At 40.0% G+C, this 16,994-nt stretch overlaps 1 protein-coding gene across 7 annotated transcripts in view; it reads right to left on the reverse strand.

Moving 5' to 3' along the window:
* Nucleotides 1–16,994, reverse strand: part of ANKRD26 (ankyrin repeat domain containing 26) — a 142,921-nt gene that overhangs the window by 94,201 nt on the left and 31,726 nt on the right. For 6 of the 7 annotated variants that reach the window (XM_054694819.1, XM_054694821.1, XM_054694824.1 and 3 more), the window contains exons 2-5: nucleotides 16,799–16,913; nucleotides 16,478–16,651; nucleotides 13,198–13,304; nucleotides 10,971–11,041 (exon numbers count right to left, since the gene is read on the reverse strand). In XM_054694819.1, coding sequence (XP_054550794.1) covers nucleotides 10,971–11,041; nucleotides 13,198–13,304; nucleotides 16,478–16,651; nucleotides 16,799–16,913 — 467 coding nt within the window. Of the gene's footprint in view, nucleotides 1–10,970; nucleotides 11,042–12,602; nucleotides 12,683–13,197; nucleotides 13,305–16,477; nucleotides 16,652–16,798; nucleotides 16,914–16,994 lie in introns of those variants that run through there. The other variant, XM_054694823.1, reaches the window with a different exon arrangement.

Raw genomic sequence — 16,994 nt, forward strand, 5'->3', positions numbered from 1 at the left:
ACAATCAACAGAACTGATGGCTGAGGGAGAGTGAGTTATCTTATATGTGGATGGTTGGAAAGTTTGGTAATCTAATTGAGTACATAATCTAGTTAAGCCACAGATGATCAATTTCTGAAAAAATGTAGTATCAAAAAAGCACTTCACAATAAAACTATGCCAGATAAAACTTTGTATTTGATAATCCAGGAGACACTTTAATCCTGGCAGACCATCATCAGTAGTTCTGTGATTGTGATACAAAGATATTCATCATAAGAAACTAACAGACTATGAGATAAATGTTTGGTTAGGTAACCAATGACCTTAAAAGGAAATGTACACATTTGTCAAACATACACATGTTAGACATGTGTTCTGATTGCGGTAGATTCCAAGACAATTTTCCACAGGATGACATTTAGAAGGCAACACTAAAGAGTAGAAATATTAGAAGTAGGCAAATGAAAAGAGAATCCTGAAACATAGCACTAAAATAGTCAGGGACTGACTTTTTACTAATATCATGAGAATTCCCAAATAACTGAGAACTAGTATATTCAGAAATATTATTTTCTCCTGGTATATTAGTTTTCTGTGATAAAATATTTAGGAGATCCCAGTGTCTCCAAACTGTGGGTCTGTAGAGCAAATCTGATCAAAACATGAAACTATCAAAACATGGTTGTGTTATGACCCCCTATAAATTAGGGTCTGACAGTGGCTTGAGGTTGTGTTGGCCAAATTGTCATTTCAGTATGCCTCCAGGAGAATGCATCCAGAATGTGAGAAAAACACAAGCATTTCCACAAAAAGCAAGTAGGAAAGACAATCATTTTTCTCACGGTGTATCCCAAGGCTTTGACAATTATGGAAAATGTTGGCATGTGTACTCACTAGCAAACACTTTCCCCAACCCTAGGTGTGTGTGTAGCACTATCCTTACAAAAAAGGTTGTCATGACCTTGGTAGATTTGATTACTTTTCCATATTTGGACATTGAATGTACCAGTCATTTAAATAGTCGATATAGGATGCTAAAATTGTTCTTTTAAAAATTACTATCTAAGAGCTTTTAAAAATTAAATCCAACTTACTTTACAATATATTTACTTGATACAACTGATACTTCTCCTCCTTAAAATTTCAATTTAAAAAAAATGTTTGCAGAGAGGGGCGGAGCAACATGGCAGCGAGGAGACGCTGCCAGTAAGATCTCCCATTAAAAAAAGTTAATAGGGAGAAAAAGCGCAGGTCCTAGTGAGAACTGGGACACGGAAGATAAACAGATGACTCCAGCAAACTACCCGAAGAAGAAAGTGGCCATAAAAGAGGACCAGAAGGGAGGAAAGCTCAGAACCCTGCTCCCCTCCCCCACCCACAGAGTCGGCACTCTCCGACCGGCAGAGAGGAGGAAAAAAAAACAAACTAAAACGACCAACAAGAACAAACTATGCAGCAAGTGGGACTGTGAGTGGAAAGGAACTATTTCAGCCACCACACCCCGTGAACGGGAGCTGTGGAGAAACTTGCAGGATTCGCCGCGGAGGTGAGCTCCAGGCGCCATTAAAGAGATCCCCCCCCCAGGAGGAGACCAGCACCAGCACACAGCCCCAGCCGCCCCGGTAAGCTTGCCGGGAAAGGCGGCGCGCTGGAAAAGCAGACACGGATCAGAATCGGGATCGCGCAGAAAAGCAGTGCGGTTGAAAAGCAAACGCGAATCCGGATCGCAGCTGCCCAGGTCCCCGCGCCTGTGACCTAGGCTTGCGGGGAGACGCGCAGAGGCCCTCACTGAGTGAGCAGGAACCAGGCGCCCAGGCACGGGAGCGGGTGCAAAAAGGCGCCATTCCCGCGCCACTGAACTGGGCTACAGCCCGCGTCCTGGAACTGAGGGCTTTGGAACTGAGACCCGGGGCACGAAATTAGGGGTGTGGGTTCTCCACGACGGTGGGGCACAAGGCAGACACAGCACCCCAAAGCCGTTGAGGTTTACCCTACCATTCCTGCTCTGTTCCCTGTCCCACGGGGTGGAAAAATCAGCTCCCCAAGGGCTCTAGGAGAGATCTCTGGCGCCAGCTAGCGACTTGAAACCAGCAGAGGCTCCTGGAGGAGCCAGTGGCCAGCTGGGGAGTTAGCCCACGCTGGGCCCCTTCCGACCAGTAGTCTGAGCCCACGGGGGAGCGAGCACCCACAGCCGGGGCAGACCAGCCACGCAGAAGAGTGTGCCTGAGACCGGACGCGCAGGGAGTGTGTCCCACATTACCATTTTAGAACAGGGACATTTCTTCAGTAAAGACTACCTGCAGAAGGCTTCCTCAGGAGCCAGAGGTGAGCGGGGGAAGTTCACCCACGCCAGACCTCCTCTGGCCTGCAGTCCAAGCCCAGAGGGGAAGCAGGAACCAACCGCCGGGGCAGACCAGGCGCACAGGGGAGTGTGTCCCCACATCGGCATTTTAGAACAGGGACCTTTCTCCAGTAAAGACTGCTTGAAACTGACAGATGGCTCCTGGAGGAACCAGAGGGGAGCAGAGAAGCTCACCCAAGATGCCGGTCAGTCCCAGCAACACAGTGTCCCAACGCATACGGCAAATTAGAAAACAGACAGTAGGGAGTAGAAGAACCACAGGCAACTTAGCAACTCCCCAGGGAAAAAGCACACCACAAAAAGAAAACCAGCCCCCAGATTGCAACGACAGTAACTTGGAAAACTTCTGAGCCTTCCAGAAAAAGAATTTAAAATTGCCGTGCTTAACAAACTGACAGAAATCATAAAGGAAAACAATGATAAGGGAAAAATAATCAACGATCAGAAGAATGAAATTGAGTCCCTAAAGAGGGAAGTAAAAGAAATGCAGGAGATCAAAGAATTAATGGAAGAACTAAAGAATTCTGGGAAAAGCAATGAAAGCAGAATAGATGAAATGGAAGAACGAATAAGTTCTCTTGAAGACACAGAAATAAAAAGAACCAAAACAGAAAAGGAAAGAGAAGTACGAAGGAAAAAGAACGAAGAAAGACTTAGGGAACTATCTGACTCCATGAGGAAAGGAAATATAAGAGTTATAGGAATACCAGAAGGAGAGGAGAGAGATGTAGGAACAGAGAAAATATTCAAAGAGATAATTGAAGAGAACTTCCCAAATGTGAAGAAGGAGCTGAAAATTGATATACAAGAAGCAAGAAGAACACCAAACTTCCACGACGAAAGGAAAAATACAGCAAGACACATAATAGTAAAGCTCCCAAGAATCCAGGACAAGGAAAAAATAATGAAGCTGGCAAGAGGGAAGAAACAGATAACATTCAAAGGAAAGCCAATCAGGCTGACATCAGAATTCTCCGAAGAAACACTACGGGCAAGGAGAGAGTGGAGGGACATAGTCAACAGACTCCAAGAAAACAGATGCCAACCAAGAATACTCTATCCCGCAAAGCTCTCCTTCCTCTTTGAAGAAAGAATGTGGACCTTCCCAGACAAACAGAAACTCCGGAATTTCATTACAACTAAACCCCCACTCCAAAAAATACTACAAGGAGTCCTAAAGCCAGAACCTCAGAGGGACGAATAACAACGAAAGAAGGCCAAAAAAAAAAAAAAGTTATTGAAAGAATAAATAAATAAAATCAAAGGAAAGACAAACACAATGGCAAATACAGATGCTAACATATCAATATTAACTCTAAATGTAAATGGACTAAACTCTTCAATAAAAAGACACAGAGTCACAGGCTGGATTAAGAAACAAAACCCAACCTTTTGCTGTCTCCAGGAAACACATTTAGCTACAAAAGATAAAAATAGGCTTAAAGTTAAAGGATGGAAAACAATCCTACAAGCAAATGGACCAAAAAAGAAAGCAGGAACAGCTATACTTATATCAGATAAAACAGATTTCAAACTCAAAAAGATAAAAAGAGACCCCAATGGTCACTACATTATGATCAAGGGGACAATACTACAGGAAGAAATAACACTCATTAACATATACTCACCAAACGAAGGAGCACCAAAATATATCAGACAACTGCTGTCCTCTCTGAAAACAGACATCAGAGAAAACATACGTAGTGGGAGACTTCAACACACCACTATCAACAATGGATAGATCAACAAGACAAAAAATAAGTACAGAAACCAAAGCTCTAAATAAGGACCTAGAGCATTTGGGCTTAACAGACATCTATAGAACACTAAACCCCCAAAAAACGGAGTACACATTTTTCTCAAGCGCACAGGGATCATTCTCCAGGATCAATCACATACTGGGGCACAAGACAAACATCAACAGATACACCAAGATTGAAATCATATCAACCATCGTTTCTGACCATGAAGGCATCAAACTAGAAATAAACCATAAAAAGAAGGCAAGGAACTTTCGTACCTCATGGAGATTAAAAACCACACTACTGGAAGACCACTGGACTAATAAGGAGATCAAAGAAGAAATTAAAAAATTCTTTGAATTGAACAACAAGGAGGACACCAATATCCTAAATGTATGGGATGCAGCAAAAGCAGTAATAAGAGGAAAATATATAGCAATAGAAGCTCACATCAAGAAACAAGAAAGAACTCAAAGAAACAACCTAATCTCGAAGCTCAAAGATCTAGAAAAAGAACAACAAAAAAACCCCAAAATCAGTAGAAGAAAAGAAATAATAAAAACCAAAGCAGAAATAAATGAAATTGAAACTAAAAAAAAATCCAAAAGATCAATGAAACCAAGAGCTGGGTCTTTGAAAAAATCAATAAAATAGACAAACCCCTAGCCAGGCTCACAAAGGAAAAAAGGGAGAAAGCACAAATAAACAGGATCATCAATGAAAGAGGAGAAATCACAACGGACACAGCAGAAATCAAAAGAATAATCAGTAACTACTATGAACAGTTATATGGAAACAAGTTTAACAATCTAGAGGAGATGGACAAATTCCTACAACTCTACAATCACCCAAAGCTAGATAAAGAAGAAATAGAACACCTAAACAGACCAATTACAAGCAGCGAAATTGAAATGGTAATCAAAAACCTCCCCAAAAACAAAAACCCAGGACCTGATGGATTTACAAATGAATTCTACCAAACATTCAGAGACGAATTAGTGCCTATCCTTCACAAACTCTTCCAAAAAATTGAGAAGGAAGGGACAATACCAAACACGTTCTATGAAGCCAACATTACACTAATACCAAAACCGAACAAGGACAACACAAAAAAGGAAAACTACAGGCCAATCTCCCTAATGAACACTGATGCAAAAATCCTCAATAAAATTTTAGCTATCAGAATCCAACAATGTATCCATAAGATAATTCACCACGACCAAGTAGGATTCATTCCAGGGACACAAGGATGGTTTAACATCCGAAAATCAATCAACGTTATCCAACACATCAACAAAAAGAAATATAAAAACCATATGATAATATCAATAGATGCTGAGAAAGCTTTCGACAAAGTGCAACACCCATTCATGATAAAAGCCCTTGAAATTCTTGGGATACAAGGACTATACCTCAACATCATAAAGGCTATCTATGACAAGCCAACAGCCAGTATCATTCTCAATGGTGAAAAGCTGAAAGCAATTCCAGTAAGATCTGGAACAAGACAAGGATGTTCACTCTCACCACTGCTTTTCAATATAATACTGGAAGTCCTAGCCAGAGCAGTAAGACAAGAGAAAGACATCCAAGGAATCCAAATAGGAAAAGAAGAAGTCAAACTATCACTATTTGCAGATGATATGATAATATACATAGAGAACCCCAAAAACTCCACGGAAAAACTAATTCAACTCATCAATCAGTTCAGTAAAGTGGCAGGATACAAAATCAACACGCAAAAGTCAGTAGCCTTCCTATACACAAACAATAAATCTGAAGAAGAAGAAATCAAAAAAAAACATCCCTTTTTTTATTGAAACAAAAAAAATCAAATATTTGGGAATAAATCTAACAAAAGAGGTAAAGGACCTATATGAAGAAAACTATAAAACACTGTTAAAAGAAATAGAAGAAGACACAAAGAAATGGAAAGACATCCCCTGCTCATGGATTGGAAGAATAAACATTATTAAAAAGGCCATCCTTCCAAAAGCAATATACAGATTCAATGCTATTCCAATCAAAATTTCAATGTCATTCTTCAAAGAAATAGAACAATTATTGATGAAATTCATATGGAACCACAAAAAACCCCGAATAGCCAAAGCTCTACTGAAAAAAAAGAGAAGGGAATGGAGGCATCACACTCCCAGACTTCAAACTATACTACAAAGCCATAATCATCAAAACTGCATGGTATTGGAACAAGAACAGACATACAGACCAATGGAATCGAATAGAAAATCCAGAAATAAACCCACAGATTTATGGTCAACTAATCTTTGACAAAGGAGCAAAGACTATGCATTGGAGCAAAGAAAGTTTGTTCAATAAATGGTGCTGGGAAAACTGGGTCGCTACATGCAAAAGAATGAAGCTTGACCACTACCTCACACCATACACAAAAATCAACTCAAAATGGATTAAAGAACTAGAAATAAGACCTGAAACCATAAAATATATAGAAGGAAATATAGGCGAAACACTACGGGATTTGCACATCAAAGACATCTTTACAGACACATCACCCAAAGCAGTGATAGTGAAGGCAAAGATAAACAGCTGGGACTACATCAAATTAAAGAGCTTCTGCACAGCAAAAGAGACAATAACAAAAACAAAGAGAAACCCCACCAACTGGGAGAACATTTTTGCACCCAACACTAATGATAAAGGACTGATCACAAAAATCTTCAAAGAGCTGATGAGACTCAACAACAACAAAGAAAATAATCCAGTCAAAAAATGGGCAGAAGAGCTAAAAAGAAACTTCTCTGAAGAGGAAATGCAAATGGCCAACAGGCATATGAAAAAATGTTCAACATCACTTGTCATCAGGGAAATGCAAATCAAAACTACCATGAGATACCATCTTACACCAGTGAGAATGGCACATATTAAAAAAACTAGCAACAACAAATGTTGGCGAGGGTGTGGAGAAAAAGGAACTCTCCTGCACTGTTGGTGGGAGTGCAAACTGGTCCAACCACTATGGAGAGCTGTGTGTAGATTTCTGGACCTACTAAACATAGAGCTTCCATATGATCCAGCAATTCCACTCCTAGGTATTTACCCAAAGGATACAGAAACATCAATTCCAAAGAACACCTGCACCCCTATCTTTATAGCAGCACTGTTTACAATAGCTAAGCTTTGGAAACAGCCCAAATGCCCAAAAACAGATGACTGGATCAAGAAGATGTGGTCCATATATACCATGGAATATTACTCAGCATTCAAAAAAGATAAACACATGCAATTTGCAGCAACATGGATGGTGCTGGAAGGGATCATGCTCAGCGAAATAAGCCAGAAAGAAAAAGAAAAATACTGGATGGTCTCACTCATAGCAGGAATCTAGAAAACTTAAATAAGGGACCAGGAAAATGAATAACTATAAGAAAGTGAAAATCAAAATCAACAAAAAACTATGAACCAGAGACACTTTTTGGGGGATGGGGGCGGGAGGGGAGGATTGGGGTCAGAATGAGGGGGCTGCAATTGTATGGGGAATATAAAAATAAAATTCATTATTTAAAAAAAAAAATGTTTGCAACATTGCTTCCTGATTCCTGTCTTACTCTTCTTGAGTCCATTCTTCAGTCATTTTATTAGCTTCCTTGACCATCCATTCCAGCTGGTATTCCCAGGGTATTGTCAATGGCCTTCTCCTTAATCCATATGTTCTTCATCACAGACAGTTCATTTAGATCTATAATGCTGCCTTATCATTACTGTAAGATTATTTCAAATATGTATCTCTAACCTTGAGCTTTAGCTCCAGCTAGAAATTTCTATTTTCCAAGTAGCCAAGAAAAAAGTTGGTCTTCCCTGGTGACCTGCTGTTCTTTGTTCATGAGACAAAGTCCTACTCATTCTTGTCCAAGGTAAACACTAGGGCTCACCTCAGAAACCTATGAATCATCTTGGATTTGTCTCCAGCTCCCTTAACTTTTTATACTCAATAATTACTAAGTTCTTTACCTGCCTCTCCTTTACATTTCCACTCTATTGCTCTGGGCAAGCATGGCTCTTCCCTTAAGGCTTGCACAGGAAAAAAGGGCAAACTAAAGCCCAAAACCACCTACAATAATTACTGTTATTTCATAATGAATACATTTTTAGAGCAAAACAACTGAGACAGAAAGCCTAGAAAACCCATCTTTTCCCCCTTTTTATTTTAATGAGGTAACAGTTTCCAAAACTGTAGAAGTTTCAGGGGTACCATATCTTACAACACGAATTATATATATCACCACTCATCCACCATCAAAAAAAATCAACATTTTAAATGGAATAAATTGAGCTTGCTGACTTATCTCAGCATGGATATGTGAAAACTTCAGAATGGACTGATACTAGCTCCAAAAAACTTATCTCACAATCTCTTTATGATTTCCTTCAACCTTTCCATGAAGGGTTAGCAAACTCTGGCCCATAGACAAACTCCACCCTGCATCTGATTTTAAAAATAAAGCTTCATTGGAGCACAGTCATATCTAGTCCCTTATGGTCTGTGACTGCTTCCCATTACAATGGCAGAGTTGAGCAGACATGACAAAGACCACATGGATTAAAACATTTAGTAACAGGCCTTTACAGGAAAAGCTCTCTAATTCCTGCTTTATACAATAACCACAGTGCCCTAACTCTCAAGTCCAAGCTTTTACTCTAATGCTGAAAATTCTTCAATGAATCCCTGTGGCAAACAGAGCTAGCACCTGCCCTAATAGCCAGCCATTCTTATTCTCTTTGTTATTGTTGAAGAATCACAAGTTGAAGCCCCTCCACAGTTCCACAAAGAGAAATGATTGTCCTGAGCTAATCATAGTAACCACGTTTCCTTTACCAGTGACTGGTTTATGGGTGTGCTTATGATGTAATCCAACCAATACAGTGTTAGGGGAAGTCTACTGCAAGCTTCTACTGCAAGTTTTGTTTAAAAGAGACACGTGAAGAAAAGCAGCCTTTTACCCTCTGGATATTGTTATGGGAGAATATGATGCTTGGAATCACTGATATTAGCCAACCAGGCAAGCAGACAAACAAAACACCCCCTACCCCACAACTGAAAGAGGGACAACTGGAATCCTGATGACATCACTGAACCCCCAAACAATCCTGATTCCTATCATTTCAGCCACTGTTATTTAAGTCACCTGTTAACTGTTGCTAAAAGCCTTCTACCTGATAAATCCCCCAAGGTGCACAGGGTTCAGGGGAGGAGTCCTTCCTTTATACTACCATCAGGCTGTCATCAGCTTGCCCTAGCTAGTTATTCACCTCTTTCCCAGCCATTCCCAGAGCACACTTTTCATACCAACAAGAGCGAACACCTTATGAATTCTGCAAAATTCACTCCTGCATCAAAGTCTTTGCACTACTGTTCACTTTTTAAAAACTAGAATTTCTTACCAAGAATTTAAAGTATCTGGCACTTATTAAGTAGCAACCAAAAGCAATAACAAGTTACTTTTGTTACTACTTTTTTGACTTCTATACTATCAATAGGTATCTTTTTTTTGGTAAATATTTATTTATTTAAGCATATAATAAGTGGGTACAGGCCAGAAGTGCAGGGGGTGAGCAGATTCACCAGAGACAGAGTGGGGAACAGAAGAGGCAGACTAACTGAAAAACACTGCTGAGAGGAGCAGCGGGCGAGTCAGCTCCCTGGCCAGCTGGGGATCAAACTCGTGCTGCAGAGGCTGAGGATAGCTTCACAGTGCTTTGCTTAACCCCTTGTACCACCAGGGAGACCCTCAATAGATCATCTTAAGAATGATCTCTTCTTGGACCTCCCTGGTGGCGCAGGCAGTTGAGTGCAGCACTGTGAAGCTGTCCGCAGCCTCTGTCGTGCCGGTTCGATCCCCACTGCTGGCCTCGGAGCAACCCAGATGGTGAGTAGACCTCTCCTGTCTCGCTCACTGCTCCCCTCAGCAGTGTATTTCGTCAGTCTGCCTGTTCTGTTCCCAGCTCTGTCTCTGGTGAATCCTCTCACGCTCCTGAGCATCTGGCCTATACCTCAGCTCTTGTAGAAATAAAAAAAATTAATAAATCTTAAAAAAAAAAAGATCTCTTCTTGGTATTGGTGCACACTGGCTAAGTTTTGCAGTTTTTTTATTTGCTACCTATTTATAGTACCCGACAGGTGTTGTTGAGCCTCCAGTTTTAAAGACACAGTTTTTTTTTTTTAAAAGATTTATTTATTTACACAAGAACTGAGGTACAGGCCAGATGTGCAAGAGGTGAGAGGATTCACTAGGGACAGAGGGAGGAACAGAACAGGCAGACCAAGTGAAATACACTGCTGAGGGGAGCAGCAAGCGAGAAAGGAGAGGTCTGTGGTGCCATGTGGGTATCTCTGCCACTGGCAGGGATCTAACAGGCACTGCAGAGGCTGCGGACAGCCTCACAGCGCTACACTCAACTGCCTATACCACCAGGAGGCCCAAGATATAGTTACTTTTTTAGTGAGAAAAAGCATGATATAATAATTTACATTTAACATATGTAATCCACTTGTTGGAAAAACTGAATAAAGATCATTTTTAAAACAAGTCCTATTTGTTATGATGTTATTAGGAAGAACATATAGCATACTAACTAATAACCTTTTTCTTTTTTATAAAAGGTATTATATGGTATTTTAGGGTCCATAGGAACTAAATAAATGACTTTCTTTTTTTCAGAAAGACAATATTGTCTCAGATTTTAAATTATCTACAATTAATTTTCTAAACTGTGAAAAACAGACTATGAAGAATTTAATATACATGTAATTGGGCACATTAATCTTTTTCATTATCAAAACTCCCTTATGTTTTCTTTCTTTACCTGTGGTAGGAACACCAAGAGTCGTTCACTATCTAAAGTCTTACCTGGATTGCTAATTGCTGGAGAAGAATGAAGTCTCTTTTCTTCTTCATATTGAGAAATTAGTTGATGATTGCTGTGATTAAAAAAAAGGTGATAATCATATCACTATTTTAATAGTAGTTTCATATAATATCAAAACGATAATTATCCTGTATACTTCAAATTTGTATGGTCTACAAATTTTTATAAAACATAATTTAAAAGGGGCCTCCCCGGTGGCACAGCGGTTGAGTGCTGGGCTACGATGCTGCCCACAGCCTCTCCAGCGCCGGCTCGATCCCCGGCTGCTGCCGAGGGTCCCACATGGCACGACAGACCTCTCCTGCCACTCCCACCGCTCCCCTCAGCAGTGTACTTTGGTCCTTCTGCCTGTTCTGTTCCCCGCTCTGGCTCTGGTGAATTCTTTCACCCTCCCGCACTTCTGACTGTACCCAGTGCTTGTATAAATAAATAAATCAATCTTAAAAAACAACAACATAATTTAAAGAAGAAAAAAGAGGAAGGTGAAGCAGTCATGAAATGAGGGCAGTATAACTCAGAAGCTCATACACAGTGGAAGATGTCTTGAACTCAGAACGAGTCCAATGCTCTATAATCACAGCTATTTTCTCCTGGACAAGTCACTTCCCTTCAGCTCAAAACCTTTCTCCATAAAACGGGGATCTGATTGCCTTATTTTAAAGGATTATTAGAAGATTTAATGAGATGATACAGCCTCCCCAAAGATAAGACAAATAGTGAAGCAATAGAATAATTTGTTCTTTAACTTTACCACTGGAACAATTTTGGAATCCTCCCAAAATCTCAATGTGTGTTTTTTCATAAGTTCTGACAACGAAATGTTGCAGTTTCAAGAAAATGTTATTAATTTGGGTTATTAGTGACTTTCTTTGTGGTTTGTTACTCAAGGTTTTAGCTATTACAAATCTGTAACTAAATTTATTATAAATGTCACCTCATTATATAGCATAATTTAGCTAATCATAACAAGAGCAGAAAACTAAGAAGATAAACCTGGCTTTGACTACCACTATTCCTTCTCTACCTACTCAAACCCTGAACCAGCAGATCTTTATTGGAATAGTGTTCACTGCCATGTTCATCTCTAACTGACTTGGAAAACATAATCTAACTTTTATAACTCGTGGATACTGGTGAATCATGGATGGGTCTTGGCTTTCCCATTGTCAACTAACTTACTTCAGATCTAGAGATTTCTGCTGAGTGGCTTCCTTTTAAGGCAGAATCAGAAAATAATTTGAAATTTGACATAAATATAAGTCAAGTAGGGGAATTTTCATTTGTATAGGAAACAGATCGCTGGAGAGCTCAGTCTTAATTGTGGAATCTCAGGCATGTTGGCACCCAACCAAGAAAAGGTGTCACAGGACGTAAAGCAGCAGTAGCATACACATCTGGTAACACAGGAGAAGGGAAAGTCTGATCTCTTCCTGCAGCATTGTTTGAACCCCTCTACAGCTTAGAATGGCCCCAACTAATATCTACTAGCGGGAAAATCAAAGAAGATCCTAGAAGGATAACTTACTGCGACGGTCTGGGCAAAGATAGGGACTCTACATAAGGGTTTTGAAGGAGGGGGGAAGATTATCTTTGAGTAAAGTTGGGAGGCCCACCTGTCAGTGCTTTGAAGCAGTGACGGAAACATATGTAGGGAATTTTAAAAAATTGCAGCTTTGAAGACTAAATGCAGATCACCATGAAGGCTGAGGAATCTGGACCAGCAAGGTTATCCTGGGAACAAAGGTCAATCACTACCAGACCAGCAGGGCCAGCCTGTGAGCAGCATAGCAGACTAGCTATGCTGCAGCAGTAGGGTGAATGGAAACCAAATCAACTCTTAGTTATGCATCAAATACAGCTTTAAAGGAAAAACATATTAAGTAGAGGTTAAAGAAATACCATAAAAGTTAAGAAAGTCAATTGTACCATAAACTAAAAGTTGGAGCCCCATTAATACTCCATTAGCTAATCATAGGACTAAAAGAATCAGATTGTAAATGATATCAGCAACATTAAAAAGGAATAAATTTTGCTATATACTTTTATATATTGCCCATCAGAATAATTGCTTTTCTTCCCGATGACTTACTGATATTTTTCAATATATGTCAGGATTATAAATTAATTCTCTTAATGATTTAATCCTTCTTATTTGAGTGACTATTACCACTCTAAACAATACTAAAGTTCAAAAAAAAATTACTGTACCTTATAATGTTATCTACAGCATGTCTATTTCCTTCCTTCCTTCCCAACAATTCTACCATTTGCTGTTTGTTTTCACTTAAAGCAAGTAAAAGTGGTGTGAGGTTATCCTGTAAAACAGTAAAAAACAGTTTAGAATTTCTAAGTCACACATTTTTAAACTGAATTTTAATACTTATAGATAATATGAATTAAAACATGTAATACAGAATGTAAGAAAAAGTGACCCATTTGTTCTCACACCTCTGTAATTTCTCATGTGCTCCTCCTCCTTTTTCTCTTGCTCCATCTTTTCAATAAATGCAAACTCTGAATGTTTACTGTCTCCAAGAATCATACTTCTATCACAGCCTTTACCATGGTATATTGTATTTAATTTATTATTCCCCATCTAAACCAAGAGCTTCTTGGGGGCACAGGCTAATTATTTTTCTCTATCTCCAAACTTTAAACATACTAGTAATGCTTTAAGTATTTTATTGCATTAATAATCAAGCTGAGTATCTCTTTTTTTTTAATTTATTTATTTATACAAGCACTACAGTCAGTGAGAGAATTCACCAGAGCCAGATCTATGTACCCTCCTCAGGTATTGAATGTGTCATGCATTCGCAATCAATGCGCCAAGGCCTCAAGCTGAGTATCTCTTGACTAGTGTTTCTTAATTACATTCCAAAGAATATGTACCCTTACCAGAAATTAAGGAATACACCCCAATGGAAACATTCTGTGATCATCTATTATTTGGAAACATTTTATTTTTTTAAAGATCCATTCATTTATACATACAAGAGCTGGGGTACAGGCCAGAGGTGTAGGGGTTAAGAGGACCCACCAGAGACAGAGCAGGGAACAGAACAGGCAGATCAACCGAAGTACACTGCTGAGGGGAGCAGCGAGCGAGCCAGGAGAGGTCCGCTGCGCCACGTGGGTCCCCCCCCCCCCCCCCGGCTGGCTGGGGATCAACCTCGCGTCACAGAGGCTGCGGACAGCCTCCCTTGTGTCACCAGGGAGGCCCCAATTTGGAAATATTTTAAAACATTATATGTCTAGTGATAATGAAATCTGTTTAACTTTGCTTAATCCCTGTTTGATAGTACTTTTTGTGGCAAACACAAACATTTGAGGAATTAGGAATTGCAGTAATAGTTTAGAGAATTTTCCACTAAAGGGAATGCGTTTCTCCAGGTAATATGACCTTGTGTGGGTCTCTTCTCTCAATGGCATCAAGATCCCAGATGTCGCCTTCAGGCACTAGGGAAATGGGCGCTGAATGAAAGATACAGGTTTCAAATGAAGTTTGATTGCTTATTATTAAATGGCCCAATGGGGCTTCCCTTATTACAAGCTGGTAAATTTTTATCTTAGCTGTCAGAAAGCTCAGTGTGTAATTTTATTCTCAATTATAGTAATTCTGAAACCTTAATGCATATGTACTTTTTAAAAAATCCACTTTTATTCTGATTTCCATTTTTAATTCCTACTTAAAATCACTTCCTATTTTATATGAAATATTAATTAGAAATAAAAATACAATGGCTTACTAATAAAAATTCTAATAATGACCTACTTGGGTTATTTTAGCAAAATAAAAGCTACTAAATCACTTGCACTTTTTTAAGGATGAATACTGAGGAGAAAGATAAAATATTGTGTGCAACATGCATAATCTATTCAACTGAGATTAACCTAACAAGGCTGGTAGACATTTGATTGACAATATGATTATTTAGAGTACAGGTAAGTATTCCTCTTAAAATCACTGAGAAATTTTAATTTGAAACACTCAAACTCATTTATAAGAGATTAAAAAAAATATGAAACATATTATAAATTGATAAGACTGTTTTCAAATCTTGAAATCTTCATCAAAATACACAGCAAGGGCCTCCCCTGGTGGCACAGGCGGTTGAGCACCGTGCTGTGAAACTGTCTGCAGCCTCTGCAGTGCTGGTTCAATCCTGGCCAGCCGGCAAGGGTCCCTTATGGCGCGGCAGACCTCTCCTGTCTTGCCTGCTGCTCCCCTCAGCAGTGTATTTCATCAGTCTGCCTGTTCTGTTCCCCACTCTGTCTCTGGTGAATCCTCTCACCCTCCAACACACCTGGCCTGTACCACAGTTCTTATATAAATAAATGTTTTTTTAAAGATTTATTTATTTATTTATACAAGCACTGGGTACAGTCAGAAGAGCAGGAGGGTGAGAGAATTCACCAGAGCCAGAGCAGGGAACAGAACAGGCAGACAGACGAAATACACTCCTGAGGGGAGCAGCAGGGGAGGCAGGAGAGGTCTGTCATGTCTTGTGGAACCCTCGCCTACAGCCGGGGATTGAACCGGTGCTGCAGAGGCTGCGGGCAGCTTCGCAGCCCAGCGCTCAACCGCTGCACCACCAGGGGAGGCCCTAAATAAATAAATCTAAAAAAAAAAAAATACACAACAAAACAAGCACTGTAAGCTCAGTGCTAATGGAAGCAAAGTAGGTGACCCAGTAAGTGAAGAATCAAGTAGGACAGATCAAGCGGAGGACACAACCCTCACATGGCTCTAGAGTTGTTTCCATGGCAACAGGGCCTGATGGTAGTATTCAGTATGTATGCATGAAATGTTCTGTGGTTTAAAAAAACACATGTACTTTGTGGGTCTCCTAGATTTAAAAGGCCTGCTCTGCCACCATCTTGGTTATGTGCAGTTCTGCATTCAAATATAAGGTCAGGAAAAAAAAATACAAGGTCAGTCCAGACCAGTCAATTAATTATTTAAAATAATGTAGGACTGCCAGACCCTACAAGGCTCCTTTCATATTCAACAGGAGCAGGATGTTTGATCATCCTGGAACAATGAGTATGAATCACAAGGTATGACTAGGAACTCTAGCGCAGGGCCACTGACTGATGCATAACCCTGCCCTCCCAGAAACTGATAAGCTGAAGGTCTTATCATCAATAAGATTGGAACCAGGAGTAGGGGGACTGAGATACAGCTTCCATCTCAATACCAAGTGATCAAGTGGATAAAAAAATACACTTGTTAGCAGACTCGCCTTCCCCCGGAAACCCTGGATACATATGCACATTTGTTCAGTTTCACCCATCCTTTTTCCTTGTTCTCCTATCCCACACAATTGATGCTGTATTATTTTTCTATCAATAAAAGGCCAGGAGCTTGCTCTTTCAACAACATCCTGCACTGGACAGCTTGCTCCACGACTCCCATTGGTCAGTGAGGAATTGTCAATACAACAGTACTACAAATAGTTTGTAAATAATGTTGGTTGGTCTAGACCTTGTTTCTGGCTTCAACGTCTGCGTTGTGTGCCAGCAGCTTGGCTACGATGGCTGCATTCTGACCCCGCACAGCGTAGTGCAGAGCAGTGTTGCCGTCCATGTCCACGAGGTCTGGATCAGCGCCATGCTCCAGCAGAATGGCTGCACACTCCTCTTGCTGGCATTGTACTGCCTGTCAGTGTTAGAACAAGAAATAGATAGTCAATTCTAGGAATTCAAAGTAAACATTTCACCCATTAGTTTTATTTAAATGAGATAAATTCATGTTTATTGTATTAATCAAGTCCATTTCATACTGACACAGCTGGCTACCACATACCTTCATCAGGGCTGTCCTGTTTTCACTGTCACAGAGGTTAAGCAGGCATTTTCTCTCTACGAGGAGAGTTACCACTTCTCGATGGCCATTGGCACAGGCCAAATGGAGAGCAGTCCTATGAAAGTGAGAAGGCTTTTTAGGAAATTATAGTGTACTAACTCAAAACTGTAAACATTAAATGCCAAAATTCCCATGT

This window comes from Talpa occidentalis, unplaced genomic scaffold (assembly GCF_014898055.3).
Source record: "Talpa occidentalis isolate TD23 unplaced genomic scaffold, MPIMG_talOcc4v2.1 talOcc4.14, whole genome shotgun sequence".
Lineage (NCBI taxonomy): Eukaryota > Metazoa > Chordata > Mammalia > Eulipotyphla > Talpidae > Talpa > Talpa occidentalis.